Below are 27,920 nucleotides of genomic sequence, written 5' to 3'. Positions count from 1 at the left end.
CACCAGACCCCACCCCACATCCAGAACAAGGCTCAGCTTTGGGGTGCAAGGAGAAATTAATTTCTCCATCTTGGAAACAGGCATTTTACAGAAGAAAACTGCTTTAGTATTCATTTGCTCTCCCTTTTCTTGGAATCTTGGGCACTGTAGGTCTCTGAAAGGGGACTGAACTCCAGCAGAATTCTTAGCACACTCCTCAGACTAAAAATGCACACAGGCATACCTTCTCCTTCAGTGGATTCAACCAAAAGCTGCTTTACTGCAGCAAAACGTCATTGGCTGTTTCCAAGGGTGAGTTTGTCAAACAGGTGCTCCCCCATGCCATCCTGGGGCACTCCCAGGCGCTTCAGGTTGGAGAGGTGGTCTCCCAACTGCTTAATAGCCTGTACTTGATCCACCAAAAATTGAGACTTTAGGAAGTTACACAACTGCACAGAGAAGGGAAGAAAGAGACTCCTCAGGGCTTACACGCCACACATCATCCACAAGAACAGGTGATGGAATGGGATGGGAGCTTAGATATCCCTCATCCCTTATGCTGCTCAAACTTAAGATAACTGCATGATTGGCCCCCTCTCCACCCACAAGGAAGCCAGGGCTGTGCATGGAGGGCCTTGGTAACCTAAGGGTGGGTGGGTCAGGGTGGGTGGGTCCCAAGTTCAATTCCCAGTTGAGAAGGTCTTGGGTAACATGGTTGGAAAATACATGAGTCCTCCTGAGACCAAAAAGGTCTTGCCAGTCAGGCCTAGGCTAGATGGAGTAAAGGTCCGAACTTATGTTTGAGTGATCACCTCCCCCAAAACACAAGAACCCACAGATCCCTCCACTGCGTCTGGCACTAGAGTGAGCCTCACCATTTGGGGCACCCTCTCTCTATTCCCCCCACACACCTGTTCAGCCATTCCTCCAATTAGCCAGTACTAAGCTGCCTACCTGTGGGTCTCCCTCTTTTACAGCCAGATGATGCAGGTCCAACAGAGCTTGGTTCCTCCTCTTCTCCAGCTGTAGGGCACATTGCAAAGCCTCCAGGCTGTTCCTCCACTCATCCTGCTCTGGCTTCTGTTTAATAAAGAACAAGGAAGAGTTAAGAGACTCATTGTAGGTGCACAAATACTTTGCAGTAGCGTAGACAGTTCCACTACAAGGCACGTCCCAGCAGCCCACAGAGATCACAAGACGTTTGATCAAGTCCCCAGAAAGCAGTTTATCCTGTTGACAAGCTGCCTGTATGCCTCCCCCCAAAACAGTGCACTTATTTGAGGCAGGTCCCCATGGTATTGGTGTCCTGCCCCCTTAGTTTCCCCTTCTAGTTGGGCTGGATCTTAATTATCCCACTCAAGAAAGGAGACAAATGGACCTTGATATCCTGGAAGAAGATGCACCCCCCCTCGCTGGTTCTGGTGCTTCAACAGCTTCTCTGCGAATCCTCGCTTCTTGAGAGACTCCTCTTCTAGGAAGGCGGCCACGTGCTTGAGGGCCACATCATCACGTTGAAAGTAGTAGGCCTGGAGTCAGGAATTGCAAAGAAAACAGAAGCCTCAAGTCAATGGGAACAATTTCATGACTCTTTAGCCTATCTATGAACTGGGTCTGGAGAAGGAAACAGCCTCTTCTCCATCTTTTACTCATTACGGATGGAAGTGAGTATGAAAGGTGGCCTCTTTATTGGGAACATTCAGTAGGCCTTCCTTTATTTTATCTTAAAAATATATATATTTATATCCTGCCTTACCTCCTTAGAATCAAGGCAGCTAACAAAGCAGCAACAAGCTGCAACACACAAAAACAAAAATTAAAAATTAATTTTAGACTTTTATACCTCACTTTTCTCCCTAAAGAGGGCCCAGAGTTGCTTACAACATTATTCATTCATCAACTGTATAAAAACAACACACAGGATAAAAACCACAATTAGCAAAGCAGTTTACCCTCTACAAAATGTGCTATCAAAATGTGCTATTGCACACACCTTCCTGAATGCTAAGAGTGAAGGCACCCTTCACGTCCATTCAGGTCTGCCATTCCAAGGTACTGGGCCTGTTTATGGGTAAGTATCAGACCGTCCTGACATGTCTTATGGGTCTTGTAAAACTTTACAGGTAAATGTCCGCATTTGCAACTTTTCTGACATTTACTATGTCTTTGCTGCCTGAGAACTGAGGATGGTTGTCATCTCTGGGTTGGGAAATTCCTAAAGATTTGGGGGTGGAGAGAAGGGTTTGGGGAGAGGAGGGGCCTCAGCAAGGCCTATAGACTCAGCAAGGCATATAGACTCCATCCTCCAAAGCAGCCATTTTCTGTGGGTGATCCCTGTTGTCTAGAGATCTGTTGCCATTCTGAGAGATGGCCAGGCTCCATCCAGAGACTGGCAACCCCCACACCCTCAAGACCAAGGGCTGTTCAGGGTTCTCAGAGAGTGTGAATGGTTAAGGGATCACCTCCTGATCCCTCAGTTCTGGAATGAGAGTTGCCTCCTCCACCCAGCTGAAGGGAGCAGGATAGACCTCTCTCTCTGAAAAACAGAGAGAATGTATGAGAGAAAAGAAACAGCATTCTTTTGAGCTTGGGAACAGAGAGGAAGCTATGAGGTGAACTGGCTGATGGTGAAGTGCCTTGGGCTGCTTGCTCTTTCTCTCTGGGGATCTGCTGTGGGGAAGCAATTTCGTTATTCGTTGTGGGCCTCTTTGCCTCTCTCTCTGGAGTACCAGAAGAACATAAAAGCTGCTGTGCTGCTGGAGCAAATGTGTTTTAATGATTTGGTGCACTTGTCACCTGCTCATTCTCCAAAGAGTTCAAGATACAGTTCTGCCTTCCTCCATTTTATCCTCACAACAACTCTATGCGGTGGACTGGGCAGACAGTGAATGAAGGTCACCCTAAGGTTTGTGGCAAGGGGGGATTTGAATGGTTTCCCCTGGCCCTAATGCCACCACTACACGCACTAGCGCTGGATCGCTCCAGTCCAGCATCCAGATTCACCCAAGAAACCACATACCTCCACAACCCCTGCAAGCCGAGCACAGAAGCCAAGGCCTTCCCCAATGCCACCTCCTAGCACTGGTATTTCCACGCTGGCTGCTTCCACACTGATGGACCTCTCCTCCATAAACCTGCTTTTAAACAGCCACCGCTATATCCTGTATCAGTGAATTGCAAGTTAATTACTTGCTGAGCTAACAAGTACTTCCTTTTGCCTCCCATGCTCTCTCACCCAAAGGAAACCAAACCCACCCCAGCGTAGCCCCTGGAATTTCTCACCACATGGAAAAGTGGGGAATGTGTGACTGTACAAACTATTCTAAACGATAGTTTCAGGAGGGTAGCTGTGTGGGCCTGCAGTAGAACAGCAAGCTTCGAGTCCAGCAGCACCTTAAAGACATACAAGATTTCCAAGGTATCAGCTTTCAAGAGTCAAAAATCCCTTCATCGGATACAAAGGCAGTGTGGACTCTTGAAAGCTTATATCCTGAAAATCTTGTTGGTTTCTAAAGTGCTACCAGACTCGAATCTTGCTATTCTAAACCATGTTAAAGATACCGAAAGAAGTCACTGACCCTTTATGCTTGATAGGAAGGTCGAATCCACATTACTCATTCTAAGTCGCATGTTCCCCGCATTCCCCACGCAATCCCGAGTGCCGGTCACATTACCTCATTAAACAGATGCATTTCATTCGCATTTCTCCCGAATATGTGGTCACAGGTTTTCAACGGGAGTTTCACGGTGGCCGTGAACGGGCCAATGCGCAATTTACGCGTTTTTTTAAAAAACCACCCCCCTTCTTGTCTCTCTGGCCATTCCGAGAGTTCCTATTGGCTGATTCAACTTGCAAGTGCTCCGTAGTCTGCAAAAGACTGTTTTTGACTTCTAGCATTGGATTTATTGATTATGCTGTTTCTGAATCAAATCTGGTAGTTTAAAAAATCATTTTGGGGTGAATCCATCCTCAGAACGGACTCGCGAAACTTCCTTTTTAACTGTTTTTTATTTTTTTATTTTATATTACTGTAATATCGAAATTACGAAATATCGAAATAATGACACTCCAAGGAAGTGAAACTTCAGTAAAATTCAGGCACTGAACTGTCCTGCATAGGAAATGCCCACGAAAGCTTCCCACATGCTTCCAAATTTCCAAAAAAGAAACGGGAGAGAGCCATCAGCGCTGTCAGTGGGGGAAAGAGAGGCATCATTATCTTCAATGATGTTTCTTTATAAGGCAAAATTGAAATAACGGAAAAGTGTGCTAAACAAATTTTTAAAAAATGGGCGGGAAAAAAGGTCCCGCCCCAAAAAGCGGTTTTCGAGCGGCCGTGTGACCGGAGGGACGCGCAAGAAAGATGGATTGGAAGCAGGAATGTGAACGAAGAGGGGAAAATCGCGGATTGGAGGCAAACGGAAGATATCCAATAAACACGCGGGTAATGGGTGAATGTGGATTCAACTGAACTGTTTTTTAATCAGCTGCTTCCACCAGCTAGGCTGGAGGGCAAAACCAGTTTTGCCAAAAGTGATAGGGGTTGTGTTTGGAATCCAGGTATTCCTGTTGCTGTCAAACAAGCATGGCCTGCTTGTGAGCTTGAGTCTGCATATTCCAATACAACCTGCTCAACCTGTACATTTGTAAAGGACATAAAGAAAAGATATCACAAGTCTCTGCTTGTTGGAGCCAAATTACTCCCTCTAAGGCAGCAATGAGGGTGGGGTTGCCAGGTCTGGGTGGGGAAATTTGGGGGTAAAATCTAGGGAGGACAGAGTTTGAGGAGGAGAGGGAACTGCAGCACAGATGGGATGCCATAGAGGCCACCCTCCAAAGCTGTCATTTTCTCCAGAATATCTGATCTCTGAAGTCTGGAGATCTGTTGCAATTTCAAGACAACTCCAGGCCCTACCTGAATGTTGGCAACCCTAAGTCTGGGAATACTTGGAGCAGGATCCAGCCATCATTCTGCTGACAGATGGCATTTCCATCCATGCAATGGAACCTCCTTGTCTCCTCTTTCTGACTGTAGCCTGAAAAACTCCCTAAAATGCTGTTCCTTGGATGAATTTAAGGATGAATTTAAGATCAGCAGTAGAAGGGGGAATCTGTGATCATCACCTCCCCTTCCTTTATCAGAAAGCTACCGCTTGATCCCACCGCTGATTTTTGCATTCTTCACTCTTTAACCCACTTGATGGTGCATTCTCTTAAGACTTCTCCCTGATCCATTCCTAAGACTTGGGGTTGGTGTGTGTTATGTTCTTACTCCCTCCTTTCCTGAGCAGTTTGGAGTCTCATGTGAGCCCAGGATTCCTGGGTTGCCCCAAACACAGTCCTCATTGCTGGTTTGCAGAATCAGCCAGCCCTCCCAGCCAGCAGGAATACTACTAATGCCAGTCTCGTGCACTGTTAAGTAAAGAAAAGAGCCTAGAGTGTTGAAAGACACAAGTTCACCCTGACCCTGTCACAGCAGAGCACATGATGAGAGGGAAAAGGGTTTCTTTCTGGTTTCCTTGCAGCCCGGTTCCCAGACTGGGGACGGGGAGGAGTTCTTGGCATTCTTTGAAGGAGAGATCTCTGGAAACATATGGCTCCTTTGTAACGTTTGCTTCATTTTAAAATATGCAAGTAGAACACTGGTGGAAGCAGAGAGGCATTCTTGCACGGTAACAGATTGATTTCCCCTATCAGAGCCCTGCACCCCGAGTTACTTCACCTGTCAGTCATCTCGGAGCTCCGTCTCCCCACTGCTTTCAAATTCCAAATGGATATATCTACATAAGGAGAGGAACTTGGTAGGAACCAGGAAGTAAATCAGTGGCTGGAGATGTGTCCTTGCTAGGAGCTAATCTGTTCTCTAGACAGTGCTGTTGGCTAAGGATCCTGACTCTACAGAACTGTCCTTGACCCAAATCCTTGACCAACACAACTGTCTAGAGATCAGAGTATCTCCTAGCAAGGAAACATCTTCAACCACTGATGAACATTAACAAGTTCCTGGTGCCCACCAAAGGCCACTTTAGGGCAACTCACCTTAATCAGAACTCAGCCTCACAAGTGTATATACCCCATCCACCCTTACCATGGACAGATAGACCAAACTGGCATGCAGCTCCAAGTTCACCATCTGGTTCACAGCAAACTCGCAATCTGGGTGGTAGTTCTGGCGCGTCCGAGAATCCATTGCTACTCTCAGTACTAAACCTGCCAGCAAAAGACCCTCCAATCAGGGACTATTCCAGTTCCATGCAGACAGTTCCTACAGAAGTTGCTCACCATTGCGGGCCTTTAGCACAATTCAAAGCAAGACATCCCAGTGTGGGGCCAGAAGTCACTCAATGAATACACTGTCCTGAGAATTTTAGCAACCTTGCTACTGATGAGGTCATGACTCTGCAGTGTGCCACAGAGGTTGCCATGACATCTGGGGAGGTACACCGGTGCCAGGGAAACAGCAAAGTTTAACTGGACAGTACTGATCCTGTGAGCACTCAAGGTGAGTTGTTGCTATAATACTGGCATCATTGCTCAGGGTCTATTTTCTGCTGGTAACGTTTTCTTATTCACATTCCCTCAGCATGGGGTCACCAGATGTGACCATGTCAGGGAATTTGCATGGCTGCAGCTCCCACCTCCCAATGGTGTGCTTGATCCATAACAAGACCTCTTCCAAGTCCACTAGGCCAAGGAGGCAGAATGATGCAGGTGCACAAATCCACACACTAGCTAGGGTTATTGAAATGTCCTTGCTTGCCTTGGTGCAAGGACCCTGGATTTTCTTGGTGATCTCCCATCCAAGTACTGACCAAGGCTAACCCTGTTTAGCTTTCAGGATCTGAAGAGAGTGAGCTAGCCTGGGCTATCCAGGTCAGAGCCCAAGGAGCTTATATGTATGTGAGTGGCATCAACTGATGTATGGCAGTTCCATCAAGGGGTTCAAGGCACGTGAGGAACTGAGGTGGTTTGCCATTGCCTTCCTCAGCAGATCAGTCCAAGTGCTAATGCTGCTTAGCTTTTGAGAGCTGACAAAATTGTGCTGTACCATGCTGCCTTCCCACCCAAAGAGCTTACACACACACACACACACACACACAAGGAATCCAGGCAAAGACATGGACCTAGGACATAGCAGACCACCCACCTTTCTAATACTAGCTGTGGGATCTACAAGGCTAAGGAATCAGAGAATCAGAGAGATGGACGCTGCAATTAAGGATAACTAACAATGGGGGAGGAACAACCAACCCCTTATCCTTCACAACACCCCAATTCTTTCCCAAAGCCCTTAAAAGGGGATGTCTCCTCCTCAACTGCAGCTCCTGCTAATCCCCCCACAAGCCCCCTCCACTTACTACTTCAACACTCCCATGGGCCATTTGGGGGGGGGGCTTTTTTGCAGCTTAATGATCCAAAGTCCTTTACTGCATGGAGTCAAAATGCCATTAATTCTTCCATGCAAGGCTAATGAAGGTAATAATAAAACTGTATAGTGCTGTGCTAGGAAATCCTGCCAAGTGTAGCAGTTGCCAAACATGCAGAGCCCAAACCAACCCTCTTCCACAACCAGGAAGCGATGTCATAGCTAGCTGATGAACCTGGAAGAGTCTCTTTAGACATTCCTGAGCAAGGCAAGAAGGCAGACCACAGCGGGGAGTGTTTGCAAACTCAACAGGTGTTGCAAACTCAACCTGGCAGTTACGGGGGCTGCAGAAACTCCTTTGGAAATGGGTGGCTTGCCCAAAGAGACCCTGGCATGGGGGACTCCTGGAGTCTCTTGCAGGATAGGCAGACAGTAACCTGCACCCGACAGGGGACTCAGCAGAGAAGTCAGGACTGATTTGACATGCCCCATGATGGAGTGCACCTCCTGTGGATAATCTGGGGTCTACAGTGGCTTCTATGCCCTTTAAGACCCCTAAAAAGAGGAGGAAGAACACAAATGCTGTCACCTACTTTCTCTGGGCTTTGCTCCGGTCATGTAAAAATATCTCTTGCAATGCCTCTTGCCCTGTTTGAAACAGGAAGTGGCCAGCGACAGGAACCTTTTAGTGTCTAACTCTGGAGGTGATGAGCTCATGGCAGTTCTCCAATCTTTCACACTCACACTCTCCCCTTTTCACCAGTCGTTTGCTAGCAGGTCAGGAAGGACTCCACCTGCTTCCACAGGTCCTCAGATGCCCTAGGATTTTGCATCCAAGTAGGACCTGCCCCACAGCTATGTTGTGGTGGCCCTGGCCACGTGATGTCTCATGCAATTTGCAATGCAAATTGCAGGGATCATAAATGCCATTCTCATTTTGTCATTCATAATGTGCATGTGTCATCCTTCTGTCCTGTGCCTTCACAACAACCGTGAGGTAGGGTAAACTAAGTGAAAGCAACTTACTCTAGACCCCCCCCCCCAAATGGGGTTTCAGGGGTGAGCTGGGGGTTCAGTCTGACAATCCCATAACCACACTGTGGCAGAACATAGCAAAGGTGGTTTGATAGGAGGCATCAGCTCCTGCTAACACACAAGCTAACACATCTCAGCCCTTTTGTGACCAAGACCCAAGAGTCCCTTCCTCACCATTGCCATACAAAACACCGAGGCAGGCCAAGTGACTCGGTTCTTGACTTCCTACTCTGGTGGTTCAAGGAATACCCAGGATTGCCAGATCAATTTGTGCGTTTGTGCATACATACCTTCAGCTTTGTTCACCCAGTAGCGAGATGTATCGCGACACTTGAAATGGTTCTGATAAAAGTGAGAGAATTTCAGCCAGAGAGAGATGGAAAAGCCACATGTGACTTGGGAGAGAATCAAGATTACTCTGACTGGATATTTCTTCTTGGAGGGAGGGCTTAATCCTTTCCTGTTGGGGCATTTTCCTAATGAAAAGCAGCCCTATGCTACTTCTCTCCCTGTGGAAGAATCCTGTAAAAAACAGGCTGCTGGATTCAATCAACTGGTCAGCCCCTGCAGTGGCAATTCATGTTTAATTTTAAACTTGAGAGCTCATGTATCTCCTGGATTCACCCTGGTTGGCCCTGAGAAGACTCATTTTTCAGCCTCAGGTACCCAACTATAAACTGTTTGTTCCATCAAATGCCTTTGAGTATAACTTTTACTGCCTCGAGCCTTTTAGCGAATGGACAGGCTAAATATCTACAGTGCAAAAAAACCCCCAAAAGAACAGTCAAGATTTATTGGCAGTAAGTTGACCGAAGTCTCTCTTGCTGTTCCTGATATTTGGGTTCTGGTTAAAAACAGCGCAGCCTCTCCTGCAAACCCTACAAGAAATAGCTTCCTAAACATGACTTATAAATGCACTAAGTGGGTTTTGGTGGGCTGAATTACTCTTAATTATCCTCTTATTTAGAGGAATTAAGTCATTTTTTTTAAGCATTATAAGCGATCATCCAGTGAGGCGATTACATCTGGAAGTCTGATGTGCTAAAGAGTGAGGAAATGTGCCAGGTGAGAATAGTGAGAACTCCAATAGCAAAATTCTATCGAATGATTTAATGTACATTGGAATATTTCTCTGGTTATAGCAGCCAACTGGAAGAAATCAGTATCACCATCCAGAAGTGAATGATTTAATAAAATACGGACCATGATTTTATTGCTAAAACTGACATATGACCACAGAACTCAAAAAGAATACTCAAATACTGGGTTTTGTGTGTGTTGTTGTTGTTGAAGTATGAATGTGTGCTATTGTATAGGGTTTTCCGCATAAATCTTTCTACACCTTTATATGATTGCAGGGGGGATCACGCTTGAAAAAGCTTTAATAGAGTAACTTACAATGAAGTTGTTAACTTTATTTGGTGCTGCTCCCCTTCCCCAACATTAAAAAGACTTGAGAAGAGATCCATTCAGGCTATATCAAAAGTTGTCATGGTCGCAGTTTAGCAATTAATTGTTCATACATGATTCCATCTTGGGATGGACGTTTTTTTCTTATGCAACAAAATATTGATACTTGGGAGTAACTAAATTCAAAGGAGACACACAGCATGTCCATAAATGCATGCAAATTCAGACCGAGTCATAGGAAGCCTATATCATAGATGGTATGTTAACCATGGGCTGGCTGGGAGTCTATGGTCAAGACAAAAGGGAGGGGCAACAGAAAAAGATGGGGCTTTCATCAGTTCATTCGTAACTAGCTAACATTTGGTTTTATATCCTTTTCCTCTGCTTCATCATCGCTGTCGTCAACTTGCTGGATGACCAAGTCAGTTGACCCATCCTCAACAATCTCGATGTCCGATTTGTTGTCTTCCCCATAATTCCAGCTGGATTCCTTGTCTTCTTCCAGAGGGAACTCAGGTGGTGGCTCTGTGTCCAGGTCGATGCGGATGCTGTCGATGCCTGCTTCGGACAGACATTCGTTGCAAAGTCTGTACCGTCTCGTCCCTTCCTGGACCACCTGCCCAGTCATTTCAGTCACATGACGCTTGCACTTTCGGCAGATGGGTTTGCAAGCTTGGTGGATCTGTGAAGATCGGAAAAGTTGTCACTGATCGTTGCTCAAAAGCAAACGCTTTTTTTCCCTCTGCATATATTAGCCATCTCAGTATCAGGACACTTAACATTCAACCAAGCTTGGGTTGATGAAAATTAATAATTAAATGGCCTGAGAAAGACGGAAGCCCCTTTGCTTAGGAGGACTATTTTGAGATGGATGTGCACAATGTCACTTGCATGCCCAGGGCTGGTCAAGTTACGACACACAAAAAAGGAACAGATATTAGACCTTGGAAGAAGTTCTGGTACTTTACAGTATCTCTTCAATGTATAATTTGGTATACTGATATTGCGCCGGCTGGTTTTAAGTTGCAGATGGTATAACACAATGCCTAAGGGAATGAGCTTAAATACAGGTAGCCCCTGGTTCAAGTCTTGTCTCAGTTACAAACTTTCTAGGTGAGTGGTGGGGAACATGCAGCTACACAGTGTTTGGAGCATTGCCCTGTTTGCCAATGCTCCTGACAAGTGGCCTGAAGCTTAGATGAAAAGCTCCTGACAAGTGGATATGGCCCATGGGCCATTATTTGTTCACCTCTTGGTAGCCTTACAGAGGCCACTCTCAGTCTCGCCACCTGCATCTAAATAATAATAATGGCCTTCCTTATAGGGTGGTTGTAAGGACTGCAACAATGCATAGGAGGCACTTTTAACATTAAAAGCACCATGGTAAGTGTTGTTATTAAACCTGAGACCATTACTGAATAGTTCACACAAAAATTAAATAAGTGCCATTGCATGCTTGTTCCTCGACATATGTGTCCCTGAATCGATGCTTCAAAAATCAGTTATTTCAATAACTCATAACGAGACAGGCAGAAGGCATTAATTGCTAAATTAAGCAATTCACTGAGTAATTAAATACACTGATCAGTGTAACCAGGCATCTTTTAATAATTGATATAGAACAATATTTTATGGTAAGGGGTAATTTTAATTGTATTGTGTTTCTCCAGCATCCTGTCTCACAGGGTGGCCAGTTATTCTGGAGGCCCAACAACAGGGCTCAGAGGCCGAGGTCTTCACCTAATACTGCTTCCCAGCACCGATATTCAGAAATGTTCTGCCTCTGAACACAGAGGTTCCCACAAGGTACCATGGCTAGTAGCCTCTGGTGGACCATGTATTTGTCTAATCCCCTTTTAAAGCCATCACTATATGCTCTAGCGGCAAATTTTACATTTTAATCATTCATTGAGTTTGGTGTAGTGGTTAAGAGCAGTAGGACGCTAATCTGGAGAATTAGGTTTGATTCACTACTCCTTTGCTTGAAGCCAGCTGGTGACCTTGGGTCACCTGCAGCTCTCTCTGAGCTCTCTCGGCCCCACCCACCTCACAAGGTGATTGTCATGAGGAGAATAACAACAGACTCTGTAAAGTGTTCTGAGTGGGCGTTAAGTTGTTCTGAAGGGCGGTATATAAATCAAATGTCTTTATTGTTGTTGTTATTAATAAAGTAAAGCGCAGTACAGTGGACAGAGGGTCAAACTAGGAATGGGGAGACATGGATTCTAACCCCTGTTCAGGTGTGGTTGACCTTTTGCCAGTCCCTCTCTTTCAACTGAACCTATCTCAAAGAGCTTTTGGAAGGATAAAATAGAGGAGGGAAGAACATGTCCATTGCCCTGAGATCCTTGATGGAAGGGTAGGATAAAAATATATAAACATTATTTATTTACTTCATTTATACCCCATCTTCACAATAGGGACCCACAAAGGGGACACCATTCTCCTCTCCTCCATTTCATCCTCACAACAATCCTGCGAAGTAGGTTAGGGTGAAAAGTCCATGACTGGCCCAAGGTCACCTAGTGAGCTTCCATGGCAGAGCAGGGATTCAGACCCGGGTCCCCCAGATCCTAGTTTGACACTTTAACCACTACACCACACTGGCCCAAATAAACTAACAAACCAACTTTGGTTTTAGTATAATCTGTCATGGCTTACCCCTTGAGATACTTCAGACTAGAGATCCGGCTAAAATAATAATAATATAGAGCATGATCCAGCCAAAGTCAAATGAAGCTCTGCTAATTTCAAAAGGAAATGTTTTTGTATGTGGTTAACTCACTAAATTCAAAGAGATTATCTTTGGCTGGATCATGCCCATATTACCGTTTAGTTGGGCTTTTCACTCACTGCCCTTTAAGAAAGGGGCTTCCAGCTGATCTGCCTAGAAGCCTGCTGGCAGCATCAGGTTAGTTTCCTGCACAAAGACTGAGGTCACTGTCCATAATTCTGCACGTCATCATTGGTTATTCAGGGTGAAGAGGGCTGCGGCTGAATGAGAGTGCATGACAATACATACTGTCCGGAAGTGGCTGCTTAAGTGATCCAGCCTGCTGAACCGCTTCCCGCACGCTTCACAGGGGTAAGGCCGTTCTCCTGTGTGGCAGCGAAGGTGGCGCTTCAGGTCCGCTTTCCTTTTCACCACATGGGTACAAAAGGGACACTTGAATCTCATCCTGGGCAGATCATCTGTTTGTGAGAAGCAATCCTGTTAAAACGCAGCAAAACTATAATTTGCCCAGCAGAGCAGCAGCTCTGGATGTAAACACTGACTGATCGGACCTGTGTGTGTACCCAATATTAAAAAAAAAAAACCAGTTCTGCAACTCATACCGATTAAACAAATGTGCAATTCTGCTTCTATGACTTGCGGCAAGCTGCAAAAGCCCACGCAGCACACTGAGGTCCTGCCTCCCTGGCCAATCACCTGCAACAGGCTTTCAAGACACTCCTGCAGCCTTACAGATGGCTGATTTGTTCTGAAGAATGGCTGAGAACTTTGCACCTAATACTGCATTCTGTGCTTGCCTGATGTAGTTGCTGAATGCACAGAGCTCCAGGATCAAGACTTCCCAAGCGCACCATAGGTGTGTGCCTGACAACTTCAGAGACTGCAGGGTGTGGAGAAGTCAGTTTCCTGTGGTGCTGGCTTTACAGAAGTAGCCTACAAGGCCCATTTCTGCTAGCGCCTTCTACAAAAGCCTCACTGGAAATAAAGCAAGGCCCACAAGCCTTCCCTTGTGGCTCAGTCTCCTCGCATGAGTTGGGGATAGGAAAGGGTTGCCAACACCAGGGTTCCTAGGAAATTCCTGAAAAATTCAGGTTGGAGCTAGGAGAGGATGAGGTTTGGGGAAAGGAGGGACCTCAGTGGAGTATAGTACCATACTGTCCATCCTCTAAAGCAACTGTTTTCTCCAGGGGAAGTAGGGGAACTGTAGACAAGGGATCAGCTGTAGTTTCAGGACATCTCCAGGTCCCACTTAGAGGTTGGTAACCCTAGGATAAGGGCAGGATTTTTCCACCTCTGCAGGGCTCTGGAGAAGGCCAATGAATGGGGCATGGCCTCAAGTAGCTTTCCCCTTCCTCAGTGCCACCATAGGCACCACTGGGGAAGACAGAAGTAGAAGAGACTCAAGACCATTTCATGTTACAAAGTCCAGGTGTCCCCCACATGTCTACCATGGGTCCTGTCAATGGATGTGCTCTGGGAGTTCCATGCTTGGAATTTAATTCCCAGGCAAGTGCAGGCATGATATGGATCAAGAGCCTTAAACCTTCCCTCCCACACTGTTGTCCCAACAGGCCTAGCGAGCCACTACTTTCCACAGGGTAGCAAATATTGTATTGGGGCAAAATATTATTTTGAAAAATGTTTCAAAACAAGGATTCCCTGAAACGCCATGATTTTACTCTGTTGGGAGACCAAGCAGCCCTCGAGCTTAGTCAACTGGGATAGTGTGTAGCTGGGGTAGGGACACAGCCAAACTCCAAGCCCTGGAGTAAATCCCTGACGAATGAGGCCCACACCTCTTGCGTTCTGTCTTGGAAGATTCTCTCCAGATTCTCCCCCAGCCACTGGTCAAAGTGGTCCAAATCTATCACAGGCCATGGAGCAGGCTCTAGCTGGTACCGCAGTTGCTGCTTACTGTTCAGGGGCAAGCCAGGACTGGCTGCAGAGTTGGCATGATAAGGAGGAGCAGATCACCAAACAGGCATGGATCCTGGTGCCCACATTCTCACCCATTTGTCAGCTTCTGAGCCACAGCTGTTGTGTGCCAAGATCCAACATGTCCATGCCCAGGAGGGAACAATGGCAATCTTGTAGCAACCTCCAGCCATTCCCCTTTCTCACCCCAAGGGTGGAGCCACTAAACAATGGACTGTCTGACTCGTAAAGGGCCAGTGAACATTGAGCAGCTAGGTGGAGTGTGGCTCTTTAGCATATGCGCCCATGGCCCACCAGATCAGGGCCGATTCCAGACGACTAACCTGAAGGCACTGCATGCCGCCATGTTCCGGATCACGACGGGGAAAACGCGAAATATCACGTTTTCACGCAAGTTTGGTGCGACGTCCCCGTCGCAATCCAGAACATGGCGGCATGCAGCGCCTTCAGGTTAGTCGTCTGGAATCGGCCCTGGTGGATGCTGTGTTTGGTGCCAGAAGTGCCTAGGGGATTTAGATCTATTCAAGGTTTTCATTAATTAATTAAGGTGTTTTAACTGGTGCTGTCCCTCTCCAGCAGAAGACTAAGGTAAGAGAGCACAATGGAAACTATGCCCAGGGCTTTTTTTCTGGGAAAAGAGGTGGTGGGCCTCAGGCCCATACAATGATGTCACTTTGGGTCAGCTGGAACAAAGAGGGAGTTTTTTAAAGTTTAAATCGCCCTTGGCAAAAATGGCCACATGGCCGGTGGCCCCACTCCCTGATCTCCAGACAGAGGGGAGTTTAGAATGCTCTCTGCACCACTCAGCAATCTAAACTCCCCTCTGTCTGGAGATCAGGGGGCGGGGCCACCGGCCATGTGGCCATTTTCAAGAGGTGCCGGAACTCTGTTCCACCACATTCCCGCTGAAAAAAAGCCCTGACTATGCCTATATCAGTTTTAAAATAAATCTGTTTTGTATAGTTCTCACTACCATCTAGACTTTTAAATAACACACACAACTCTGAGAAAATGTGACACATTGAAGGCAGTACCAAATTGATATGCCAAGAAAATGTTTCTAAGGGAGCAGGAAGCACAAATATCCTCTGAAGACACTTCTCGCATTTTCTTCTTCAACAACAGGATATATCTGTTTTCAAATATATTCCTTTTTTAATTTATGCCAGAAGGAGCTCATGCACTGTCTTCCAACAATTACTATGGCAAGTAACAAGAACAAGACTGGGAAGATGACTTCCAACATAACTTGTGGAATGGGACGCACAAAACTGAGCACAAATTCTGTCTGCCTTATGATTTGCATGTTATATATGTAGTTGATTTAGAAAGTGTATATGCTGCCTCTCCGGAGACCATACATGCCTGTATTGATGGAAACAACCAATTCTGAATTTGTTTCTCATTTTGTATTCTCCCCCCTACATACACACAAAGAGCTAAATGCTAAAAAAATCATTACATTGGATCCCATGGAAAAGATGACAGGGGGAGTTGGTACAACAAATCACCCCCTCATACTGGTTTACAAGGATTTTGCAGACGAGCAGCAAGCTGCTGAGGGGAGAAGGTGGGGCATGCTCCAGTTCACCAAATCCTTCCATAAACTTTTCTCCAGGATCCAAAACACCATAAAACTGCATTTTGGGCTCACTGAAATAATGAATCCAGAGGAGTTGGCCGTGTTAGTCTGTAGTAGAAAAATCGAAAAGAGTCCAGTAGCACCTTTAAGACTAACCAACTTTACTGCAGCATAAGCTTTCGAGAATCACAGTTCTCTTCGTCTGATGCATGATGCATAAGTTCTCGCATCTGATGAAGAGAACTGTGAATCTCGAAAGCTTATGCTACAGTAAAGTTGGTTAGTCTTAAAGGTGCTACTGGACTCTTTTCGATTTTGAAATAATGAACGAACAAGTTCTGGATATTTTTAGAGAGCAAAATAGTTAGGCTATGTAAGTAATCATCACTGACAATTATTTTTAAATAATACAATACCCAACTGTCATTGAACGAAAAAACAGGTCTGCTTACCATCGGCCCAGCTCCCCATTACTCCCAGTACTGAGTGCATGCTAGGATATTGCTCATCCCCCTTGGGTGATTTCAACTTGCCAGCAGAATGGGGGGATTCATGCCCTTGCTGTGGCATTGGCAAACCTCTTGGAAGGGCGTCAGATCCCTGACCGTACTGGTAGACGCTGTGGCCAGAATCACCTTCCGAATCAATCTGGACATCCTCTTCTGACGTAGGTGCATGGCCTGCAGGCTCTGAAGCTCGGTCCTCAAGCTTGCTTGATTTATAGTGAGAGATGTCCGAGGGCTGCGGCAATCCTATGTGTCGGCTGGCTTTCTTCATGGAATCTTGCCACTGGTCCTGCTTGGACAGCTGCTGGGCATTTCGCTGAGTGGACGGGTAATAGCTGAAATTGCTCCACGAATTCCCACTGACTATACACGTCCCTTGATCTGGGCTTAAATGTGAATGGGGCGGGCTGCTCTCCACTTTCCAGCCGGCCCCATACAGACACAAACGCTCCACGCCATTGGAGTTCACTTCCTTGTCCGAGAGACTGAAATAGCGATCCTTTTCTTTCTCGCTGATGTCCAATGAAGATTTAATGAACGTCTTGCAAACACTAATGACGTCGGTCATTTGCAGATAGCTGGCAGCTGACATGACTTCAATCACGTTTTGCCCGGTCAGGGAGAGTTTGCCTGAATACACAAAATCCAGAATAACGGAAAATGTTTCTGGAGAAAAGGCCTGGAAAGTGGCTGTCGTGGGCTGGCTGGCTTCCTTCGAGCACTGGGAAAGAAGCATTTTGAAGTAACCACTGCTGGCAAAGAGCACATTCCGATGAGCTTTGAAGACCTTCCCTTCGACCAAAATGCTGCAGTCACAGAATAGGTCCTGCCTGCGCTGTTCATTTAACTGCTGCAGGAGGTGGAACTGGTGGGAAGAAATCTCCATTCTCAAACTGGGCTGAGTTCCTCTACAAAAAGAGAACAAATCATCTCCATTTTCTACTCCAACAAGATGATTTTTTAAAAGAAAAGGCTGTTAATGTTAAAGGAGTCTATTTAAAAAACACATTAATGCTGCGATCCTAACACTCCTGGGAGTAAGCGCCACGGAGTGCCATGGGTCTTATGATTAGCTCTGGTTAGGATCGTTCCCTAAAGTACTCAGTGGCAGGCTAACATTTTAAACATGGATGGATGGATGGATGGCCGGACGGACGGAAGGAAGGACCACAGAATATGTGAAGACGCTTGAAGTCTCTCCCAGTTTATGGAGGCTTTAAAATTTTTTTTTTAATGCAGCAGAAGGTGGGGGGCGATGGGACAGACTCCAAATTAAATTCAAACATCAGTAACTAGAGGAGAGGATACTTAACCTATTTCCTACCAGGATTTTTCCCCCTGATCAATAACCTTCTTTCCCCAACTGAAAAAATATATGGACTTGCTATCTTTGCTCTGAAACAAAGGAAAGTCTATGGAAATTCTTACCGGGGGTGGCGGGGGGGGGGAAGAGAACAAGCCACAAGGCAAGTCTCTGCACCCCTCCCCCTCAGCTGTGGTTCTATTCAAATTTGGAACCTTTACCCAGCCTCTCCAGTTACGTTAAAAAAAAAAAAGCAAGAAAATGACTTCAAGTGTCTCCTGCACCATGCCTCTTTTGGTCCCAAATACCCTTGAAATTCATGAGATACAGTCTGATGTGAACTGAATCCGGCCTACAGAAAGGCAGACCACACTGGGGGGATGGCTTCGTGTGCTCACAGCAAAAGAAATACTTGCAACCATGCTTTGTAATTTGGAGGAGGTTCACAGAGACCCAAGAAAGCAGTGCCACTAAGGAGCAGCGCTGAATCGGGCACTGTGCCAGTCATGTCAGGTAGTCCAGACTGAGCCCAGGAACAGCGAGTCATGAAAACTCATGTCTGGCTGCTTCCATAAGGCAACAATTTCCCACAAGCTCTCATGGCTCCTGAAAATGCAGAGGCATTCACAGTAGCAATAGAGCAGCTACAGGGCAGTTTCCCCCTCCCTTTCCTTGCCTTGGCCACAGTCATGATTCTCCACCACATGGCACTGGAGGGCTTTAAAAAAATTGGCAATTGCTATATTGCTATAGTACAATGAACACTGTAACACTATATTGCTATAGTACAATGAACACTTTTGCCATTATCTATTTACTTCTCTGAATTCCCAGCTTTCATTTTAAGTCTCTAGCCCTTTTGGCTGTGCAACAAAAAGGGCTAGAGTCTTACTTTTACAGAAAAGCTGGGAATACAAAGGCCTTAGAAGATTGAAACAATTGCTGTAATGTTGTATTATAGCACCATAGCAATTGCTGATTTTTAAAAAAATTGTAAAAGCCTTCCAGTGGTGCAGGTGGTGCCTGGGATGGTAGTTTAGGGGAATGATGTAAGGATGCTAATGTGGACAGGACCTTGGAAGATGTGCACTTTGCCATCCACCAGGCATGCCATGGGGCGCTGACTGCAATTTCCCCCAAAATTTTGGGAAAGAGCGCATCAAAACAGGAGAAAACCTGGAAACTGGGTGACATTGTGCATCTGATCTGGTTACCAAACCAGAAGAACTGCAGCCTACTAAACATCTGCCCACTTTAACCCGTGGTTTAATGCCAAGTTTTTTGGGGAGCCTGAAATGAATAATCAATTCTCACAAGTATATGGGTGGGGGGGAGGTGTAAAGATAGTTCTGAGTCACGCAAGGAAGTAAAGGCTAGTTCAGACGTAATCTGGAGCAGCAGGTTTTTTGTCAAGTTTCTCCCCGACAGCAGACTCTGCACCGAGCACACAGCCTGCACAAGTTCTACCCGTGACAGCTGAAGAACAGCAACTTTTTCGCCGTCGTCAAACTGTCACATGGAAATGAATCATCACATGGTTACGCGAAAGAGCCCCCGATTCAGAGCCTTCCCTGGACTCCGCAGGCCTCTCGAGCAGGTCAGGCCCCCGTTACCAATTCACACGACACATTTCAACCTGAAACTGGGAGGGCAGGCCGGCTGTCGGAGAGGCACAATGGCTGGCCGGAGCCTCCGCTCCCTGCTGGCAGCCCGATTCCCAGATGATCCGCGCTTCGGGGACAGCAAGCGAAGGCTCCGGGCCCCTGGCGAACAGCACCCGGCCCTCCTGGAGGCCCGAGCGCCGTGGCGAACTCGCGGGCAGGCCCAGTTTTTCAAGGGCCGAGGGGCGGCCGAGGCACGGCGCCCGCGGGCGTCCCCCCGGGGCGGATTCCGACGGCCCGTCTCCGCCCCCTCCAAAGATGCGCCATAGCCAGCAGCCGCGCCAGGCGGAGCCCAGCCAGCCAGGTGGCCGTCCGAGGCGCGCCGTCGCCGGGCTGCAGATCGGCCCCGGCGGGCGGGCAGCATTGGCAGGGGGCGCCGTCACTCTCCGGCGCGCCCGGCTCGAATTGGACGCCCGACGGCGCCCGGCGCGCCCGCCCAGTCGCCAGGGACAGCTCCGGTGCCTGGCCTCGGGAGGGCGCCGGTGCCGCAGTGCCCACCCGCCCGAACGCCCGCGCCCGGCTCCCCCACTGCCCTTTGTGCCAGCCCTGCCTTCCTCGCCCGCCCGCCCGCCCGCCCGAATGCCGCGCCCGGGGCAGCCGATGGCGCCCGGCGGGACTAGTTCGGCGGCCGGCCGGGCGCTGTCCGACGCCGCCCAGAAGGCGCAAGCGGGCCGAGGCGAGCCCAGGCGCGGGCTGGCTCCCTCTCCGCACCGCCAGACGCCCAGCTCGGCCCGCCGCCGCCTTACCGCTGCCGTGGAGAGGGGCGCGCCGGGCTGCGGCGAGGCTGGTGCGAAGCGTGGCCGGGCTCCGGCGCCCCGAAGCAGGCGAGCGAGCGCCCGGCCGGCGGAGAAACAAAAGGTAGTTGCTGACGTGGGCGTTGGAGAGAGACGCCCGAGGGCCGGGGACACAATTAAAGGGGCAACGCAGCCAGCGCGGCAGGAGAGGAGCCAGGCGCGCAGGCGAAGGCAGGCAGAGGGAGGGAAGGAGGAGAGCCCCTCGGGCGCCCGCCCGCCCGCCTACCCTGCACTGTGCGCGGCCGGAGGGGCCTCGCCCGCAGCTCTGCGCACGCCCACTGGCCGCCCAGGGGGCCCCGAGAGCCCTCCTCCAGGCGGCGCCGGGCGGGCGCCGGGCTCCCTCGCCGCCCGGGCCCGATGGAACGCCGCACAGCGTCAGGCCCCGGGAACGGCCACTTGCGCGGCGCCCGAGCGCGAGAGGCAGCGGCCCGGTTCCCACGCCATGCCGCGCCAGCACAAAGGCCCGCGCGGATAGGGCGCGCTTTGGCTCGAGCCCGGGCTCGGACCTTGCAGCAGCGGGGCTCCCGAGGGCGTGAAGCGCCGAAGAGGAGCGCTGCTGGATCCCACCCGTGGCCAACCAGTTGACGTGGAGGGACAGTCGCCGGGGCGCAGAGGCGAGCCATGGCAAGAGCATTGCACTGCCGACCGCCCCGCCCTAGTCCAGGTTTGCCTTGGCATGGGCTGGCCTCCACTGGATGCATCCCCCCCCCAAGAAAAATACTCTGGCTACAAGCCTGTCGAGGCTTCTCCCCAGTGTGACCACGCTGGCATTCTGAGGATCTCTGCCTCTGGAGGTTTTGAAGGGGGTCACTGCCCTGTTTGCCGAAGCGTGATGGCTTTAGCTATTATCTCATTGAAATGAGGCCTATAAGATCTCCGAAGCTAAGCAGGGTTGGCCTTGGTTAATAATCAGATGGGAGACCTCTGAAGAAGAACAGGGTCTGTATGCATAGGTAAGCAATGGCAGACCACCTCTTGCCTTGAAAACCCCAGCAGGGGTTGACATGTCAGCTATGACTTGACGGTGCTTCCACCAAGAACAGCAGAGAAGCGACAGACGCAATTGGGCTGGTCTCACACACTCAGCGGAACAGGGTTGTTGTGTAGATAACATGGAGGAGAGAATGGTGTAAACCACTTTGAGTCTCCATTGGGAAGAGAAGTGGGGTACAAATGAAGTTAAATACACTTTTTAAAAATTACCTCGATTCTTCCCAATAATACCTGGAACATGAAGTTTGCATATAGAACATGAAGAGCTGGAAGGAGCTATTCATGCTAGATAGGGGGGGGGGTGCACAAGGGCAGGAATTTCTCCCTCATGGAGTGGCACTCTGCAGGGAAGCTGCTGGTTTTGTTTTCTCTATTGGACAGGCTGGCCCAACAAAAATGGAGAAAAGCAGGAAATTTCCATGCAAAGGCATGCAAATTATCGGGAGAACAGAAACACCCTGCCTTTTATATTCATCAGTCAGCTTTTCCTCCATTTCAGCTCTGGGAACTGGAGTCTTTTTGAATAAGAGTCACTGGCTAACAGCACATTCCTAGGAAGAGATTTCCCCTCAGTCTGAGTGCTGCAGCCATAGAACATTGTTGTGCTCAGCTCCTGCATACCTGCACTCAGGAGGCTTGCAATGCAAGACCCCTTGGCAAGTTCCCATTTAAAGACAATGGCTTCGATCCAGTGCTGAGCAAAGGCAAGCTAGCTGTGAGTGCTGCCATCTTCCCCGGGAGAATGCTGGTCTCCATCTGTATCAAAAGATGCATCCATCCACATTAATGGGTCTGGATGTGCACAGGCTGAATATGCATTCAGGTTCACAGCCTTGCATGTGCATGGAGATGGGGAAATTGTCATATTAGTAATTCAGCCCTTTAAGAAGAAAATGATCAACACTGCACAGGGAAGCTCTCTCCTTTAAACACATACACACCATGCCATGACTGTTGCGTTTCTTAGTATTTATTATTTTTCACATTTTCAGCTATAAAAGTACTGGACTACAGCTATATAAACATGTATAATACATAGACAGTTTCAACATCCACGACTTGAAAAATGCACCACTGTAGGAACAAAAATTACAAAAAAAGCACTTCATATTTGTTCCCCCACTAGAAAAACATTTTAAGAGGCCGTAATGGCTGCTGGAGTGGCTGTCTTTGCAGACTCGCAGCTTTGGTTTATTTCTGACTCTTCCACCTGGATGCAAAATATACAGTGATCCAAACCTTAGGAAGAGGGAGACATTGGAAATCAGGCAGCTGGTGAAGGAAGTTTGATGCTACTTTCCCTTTTGCGAGCCACAGAAAATGCCCAGGCCTCAAGATTCTAGAGATTTTGCAGCTCCCTCACATAGTAATGAGCAGGGCTTTTTTTCAGCTGGAATGCAGTGGAACGGAGTTCTGGCACCTCTTGAAAATGGTCACATGGCTGGTGGCCCTGCCCCCTGATCTCCAGTCAGAGGGGAGTTTAGATCATCTGGAGATCAGGGGGCAGGGCTACCAGCCATGTGACCATTTTCCCCAAGGGCGATTTAAACTTTAAAAAACTCCCCCCTTCTTCCAGCTGACCCAAAGTGACATCATTGTGCGGTTCTGAGTTCCACCACCTCTTTTCCCAGAAAAAAAGCCCTGGTAATAAGCTTTCCCCCTTCCTTCTGTAGCTCCCTAACAGTGCATATTTCTTTAGGTCAAAGTTAAACAGTCATTGCTCCAGAGATCTGCAGGACATCAATGCTTTGTATCTAAATACGATGTTTGGAAGACAAAAGAATGAAAGGTAATCCTCTTCCCTGTCCCCAAGATCCTTTTGTTGGATGCTGGTACCCTTTCTTACTGGTTTTATGTGGAGTAAATCAAAGCTCCACAGCTTTTCTAATGTAGAGAACTCCTGGGGGACACGTTGCCCCACTGACCCTGTTGGGTGACAGCTTTGGGCTAATGGGGAAGCCCCAGGTTTAACGTACACACATCTGAATGATTACACATGCAAGTAGCATCTGGACTTGACTTATTGGACTGCTTTTGGGCCCAGAAGTGGGGTCCTATTAAATAAGTTGATGAACTTTTGAATCACTCCCTATAAACCCTCATGTGAATATTTCAGAAGCACATCTGATCTCATTCCACCCCCATCTTCTGCTCTTGGCTTCTACATTGATTGCTTTAAGATTGTAAACTCCTTGGGGGCATGGGTCTGTCTGACTGTGGCTGATTCCGCACATGTTGGGTAATGCAATTTCAATGCACTTTATCAATCATTTGAGGTGGATTTTTTGTTCCGCACACAAAAAAATCCATTCCAAATGATCTATAAAGAGGATTGGAAGTGCATTATCCAACGTGTGCAGAATCACTCACAGTGTATCAAACTCAGTAAAGTGCCAGGTACACGTATGGCGCTACAGCAGCATTTCTAGTTGAGAGCTGGCATATTATCCACTCAGCACAAAGGCAAAATGTGATATGTTGGCTGCAGTCTTGCAGTGGAAATTCAGAAACGGTCTATTCAGCTGTTATCCCACTGAATTCACAGGCCTGTCCTTGCAATATCATGCATGATTGTTGGAAGCAAATGACCGGAAGTTTGCTTATATGAAGCCCATGAAAACTGTTTAGGAGCTGATCTAAAATGTAATCAATCAGTCTTTTCAACTGTTTATTCACAGTAGTTTGGTTTGTTGGTTGTTGGGTTTTTTTAAACTTCTATTTTGTTCACAGCAGAGGAGTAAAAGTGGGAATTAAAGGAATCTGTTCTTAAATTTCTAATAACAGGTTTAAATTATTAGACAAAGACCAATTATAAACTTGGATTTGTTATATTAGCTTTAGGGATTTCAACTTCAAAATTATAATTATGAACAAAATTAGTATGAATTTCTAAAATGCTGAAACAGCAACTTTGACACCCATATAAAAGTAAATTCTACTGCAGTCAATGGGATCCGTTTTGGGAAAAAAAGTGTACTTAGGACTGAGGAATTAGAATGCAAGAGAGCAAATATTCCACCAAGCAATACAATGTGCCATTAAAATACCTACTACATACAGGGAAATAGAAGGTATGTGTAAAAAAAAAGAAGCTGAGGTTCTCCCTCCCTAGCAAAAGTGAGCAATGTCAGGAGGAGCAGTTTGGCCTTTCCAAAAAAGGGGGAGACAGAACGTGTTTCCATTTCTGCTTTTGGACACCACAATCTTTAGGAATGCACCATCACTTTCCCCAAACTTTAGACATTTATAATGGAGGGTTTCAAGAAAATGTCCTCAAACTGAGATAGGAAAGCAATGGATTTATCAGAACCTCAGCTGAGTCAATAAAGTGCATCCTTTTTAATGAAGCACAAGATTATAGGATCCACTTGAAGAGTTTCAAGTGAGACAGAAGAGCCAAAAATCTGATTTCTGGCTGAACTGGAATGAGATTGGAATTTCTCTCCCACCCTACCCTACATAGAAACATAAAGAGATTCATTCTCTACTCACAAGGTACACAAGAAAACCTCTAAAGACCACAGGAAGCAGACCAAAATAAAATACATCTCTCACAGATCTTACATCCAGAAGAGTCTTGAATTTTCTTCTTGTTAACATGCCTGGGCAGACCACTATACATTGTGTAAAATAAAAGCCACCAGAAGGATTCATTCGGTACACAAGTCCACATTTTGTCCCCCGGTGGATGTTACTGAGCAGTCTCTGAAGTATTCCCATCCATGCGATGAGCCGTCAGAACAGCAACAAAGGACGAGCATCCCAGCGCTCCTTGCTAATTGGTTAGCATCACTCATTGCGCTCCCAGCCGGCTTTCCACAGTCAACACACTCCCAGTAGCCACAAGTGGGAGGAATCTGTTTTCAAGCAAGAGCCCAAAGCAAGTCTAAACTGGTTTGTAAGGCCAACCCATTTGTTGCAGATAGAGTCCTTTGGAAAAAAGTTGCAGATTCCTTCCAGGGTGGAACCAATCACATTTTTATTCATCACCAGTTTATGAATGATGTAATTACTGGAGACTGTCACACATTAAGAAACCCAATGAAAATATAGCGATTTTTCTTGACCGTACCCAAGGGCCTGGATTTTTTCAAGGGAAAAAGAGGATGAGCAGACTGTAAATCTCTTTTTTTTTTGCTACATCATGATGTTTAAACAAAATTTTGCTTCTTCCTTTGCCCAGTTTTCATCCTTCATAATCTTGCACTGACATCTCAATGCCACATTTGTGTTATCACAATCCTTTTTCCAGTCTGTTTGTGAAATCATGACAGAATTTGCATTTCAAATAAGAGGAGGTTGGTAAAAGACCCATCATACTCTGCAAGTGACACAGACCGCAGCCATGGTCTTATTGTTAAGGAGAGTTCAGTGTTACTTTTTCATCTAATCAGACTTGTGTTGAATTGCTTCCGCGGACCAAGTTGGCTACAAACAGCTGTATACTTTTTACAGAATCTTATGTTTTGGTAACATTACTTTTGACTCATTACCAACAAATCAGATGTTGACTGTACGAGATAAGTAAACTAAGAAGCAAATTCCTGTTTAACCTAATTCAGCTGGAAGAAGGGAGAGTCCACACTTGGAATTGTAACAATAAACAATCATAAGACATTACAAATACAGAAACCCATCTCGAGAACCAACAAATTCCACCAATACAAGAAGCAGAAATACATACAGGAGAAAAAGTGAGCCAGAGCGCAGTGGCAGAGGATTGGGTCCCCAGAATCTGTTCAGTTAGCAGATGCACCTGTCTCCAATGAAAGGAGATTTTCCCTGAATCAGGGAAAGGCACTTTCTTCTGGAAAGAAATGTCTCTACAAGCAGAACAGATGCCTGAGAGCCAACTCACAAATCATAGCACAGGCGCCATCTTGGAAAAGAACCAGAAGGACTCTGGCTAGCATGACTATGGCTGATAAATGCTTTGGAAGAAGACAGGCCCATTCGCGTCCACTAATTATGACCAACCAGTGACAGCGTCCAGAGCCTTGGTATTGCTAGAGCAGAGTTCAAAAGCCCGCTTTAATAAAAATAGACAGGTGGGAGGGACCTGAGGCATTCTGAATTCCAACTAGTACCCACCAGCCTCTCTCTTTCTCTTCCGTTTTATTCCACAAGATCCTCTCTTTTTTAATTTTATCCCTCTTGTATTTCCTTGTATTGTGAGGGACTTCCTGCCATTGCCATGTCAGCTCTTCCGGTGTTCCAAGGACATGAGCAGGTGTGATTTTGCAGATTTATTGAAGGGAGGCTGACTAGGTGTGGCAAACTTGGGCATGGGGCCCACACAACATTTTCTGTAATGCTGAAATAGACATTTAATAGGTTGTACATCAGAATGGAACAGAGTAACAAAGCTGTCTTGTTATATATTGTAAGAAGAACGCATGGAAGTTTGGGGCACTTAATCTAAAATATGGCAATGGAAGATATCCCTGTAGAACAAGAGTCCCCAACACGGTGCCTATGAGTGCCACAGTGCTCGGCAACACCTTTCCTAGTGCCCATCAAGTGTTTGTAGAAAGTGGGCTAAGTCAGGTGTGGCTTTTGCCTGTGCAGATTTTTAAAAACTCTGCTTTGACAGCAGCTGCCTCCACAGCATAAGGATCTTCACTGCATGACTGAAGGTAAACTTCAGTAGCCATTTTGTGGCTGGCTGCACCTTCTGTGGCAGCCATTTTGTGGATGCACCCACACGCTGTGTCTGAATTTCAAAAGTGCCCACAGACTCAAAAAGATTAGGCATCTGTGCTCTAGAATATTATCTACTCTGCCTAATGGCATCTCGCCACTGTATCAGGTCTTTCGCAACACTTGCTATCTGAGATTCTTTAACTGGAGATAGAAGGAACTGAACCCAGGACCTGCAAAGTTAGCCAAAGCTCCTCCCCCAGATGAAGAGTTTAATAAGGCCTCATGCGATGCTAGCTTCATGAAACTGCTCAGTGCCTTGAGGTCTTCGGTTTTCCAGCCAATTTATAGACTTCTGAGGCAAGCTGGTTACCTGTCTGACCGGAAGAGAATGCCTCCCGAATCTCAGGACTAAGAAGAATTGCCACACCCTACTTTAAATAAAAGTGCAGAGAAAAATGCCTGAAAATTAAGAGCTGTTTTGGTACTGGGCTTGAAGTCTGAGCTTACTGGATATGCTTGAGTGTGTAACCGAATTTTATTCCCGTTGGCTTTGGTTCAATCCTATTCTACATCTCCAAAGTACTGGGATAACACAGAAGGAAGAAGAGAACAACAATGCTAGAAAAAAAATTCACAGAAATTAAGGTCAATGTCTCAATTTCTTCCTCAAAAGAGGACGGCATTACCTCTGAAACCAAGGAGAAGGACAACGAGGAAAGAGAGAGTATCAAACATACATAGAAGATTATCATTTGCAAAGATACGTCGACTTGCCCCATACCTCAAAAATGTAAGGAATGTGGCTTCTGCTCACCTTTAACACAAAATCCCTTTCTAATACGTAGCGCACAGCACTAACAAGTCAAAAAGACATTTCAGAATTCCAAATTCACTGTTCCTACCTGTTCTAGCAAAATGGAATTTATTAATATTACAAAAAAAACCCTTCACAAATCTGGATAAATATGCAGTTTCCAGCTG

The 27,920-nt window shown here is 46.9% G+C and overlaps 2 protein-coding genes and 1 pseudogene across 3 annotated transcripts; 1 reads left to right on the top strand and 2 right to left on the bottom strand.

The window, feature by feature from the left end:
* Positions 1–272: 272 nt before the first annotated feature.
* LOC129343370 (ferritin heavy chain B-like) lies at positions 273–6,167 on the bottom strand (annotated as a pseudogene).
* Positions 6,168–9,772: 3,605 nt separating this feature from the next.
* ZBTB8A (zinc finger and BTB domain containing 8A) lies at positions 9,773–20,502 on the bottom strand. Of its 2 annotated transcripts, none has more exons than XM_055000111.1 (4): positions 20,256–20,502; positions 16,492–17,453; positions 12,811–12,980; positions 9,773–10,470 (listed from the first exon to the last, which is right to left on the bottom strand). In XM_055000111.1, exons 2-4 carry the CDS (start codon positions 17,429–17,431, stop codon positions 10,138–10,140), a joined length of 1,443 nt encoding a protein of 480 aa, XP_054856086.1. In that variant the 5' UTR covers positions 17,432–17,453; positions 20,256–20,502; the 3' UTR covers positions 9,773–10,137. The 2 variants fall into 2 exon arrangements, with proteins under 2 accessions (XP_054856086.1, XP_054856087.1); XM_055000112.1 differs by lacking the exon at positions 20,256–20,502 and adding an exon at positions 19,485–19,660.
* On the top strand, positions 19,570–20,778 carry LOC129342917 (uncharacterized). Its single transcript, XM_054998877.1, has one exon. It carries the CDS (start codon positions 19,570–19,572, stop codon positions 20,776–20,778), a length of 1,209 nt encoding a protein of 402 aa, XP_054854852.1.
* Positions 20,779–27,920: the final 7,142 nt, after the last annotated feature.

Source organism: Eublepharis macularius, chromosome 15 (genome assembly GCF_028583425.1).
Source record: "Eublepharis macularius isolate TG4126 chromosome 15, MPM_Emac_v1.0, whole genome shotgun sequence".
Lineage (NCBI taxonomy): Eukaryota > Metazoa > Chordata > Lepidosauria > Squamata > Eublepharidae > Eublepharis > Eublepharis macularius.
The sequence above is the reverse complement of the archived record's forward strand: the minus strand, read 5'-3'. Positions and strand labels throughout refer to the sequence as shown.

Bases quoted from the DNA above. Each gene is read 5' to 3' on its own strand.
- ZBTB8A (XM_055000111.1), bottom strand. From the start codon at position 17,431: ATGGAGATTTCTTCCCACCAGTTCCACCTCCTGCAGCAGTTAAATGAA. The intron at 12,981-16,491 runs GTAAGCAGACCT...TCTCACAAACAG, and splicing joins AATGGGGAGCTGGGCCGATG to ATGATCTGCCCAGGATGAGA. The intron at 10,471-12,810 runs GTATGTATTGTC...CGATCTTCACAG, and splicing joins TAAGCAGCCACTTCCGGACA to ATCCACCAAGCTTGCAAACC.
- LOC129342917 (XM_054998877.1), top strand. From the start codon at position 19,570: ATGATCCGCGCTTCGGGGACAGCAAGCGAAGGCTCCGGGCCCCTGGCG.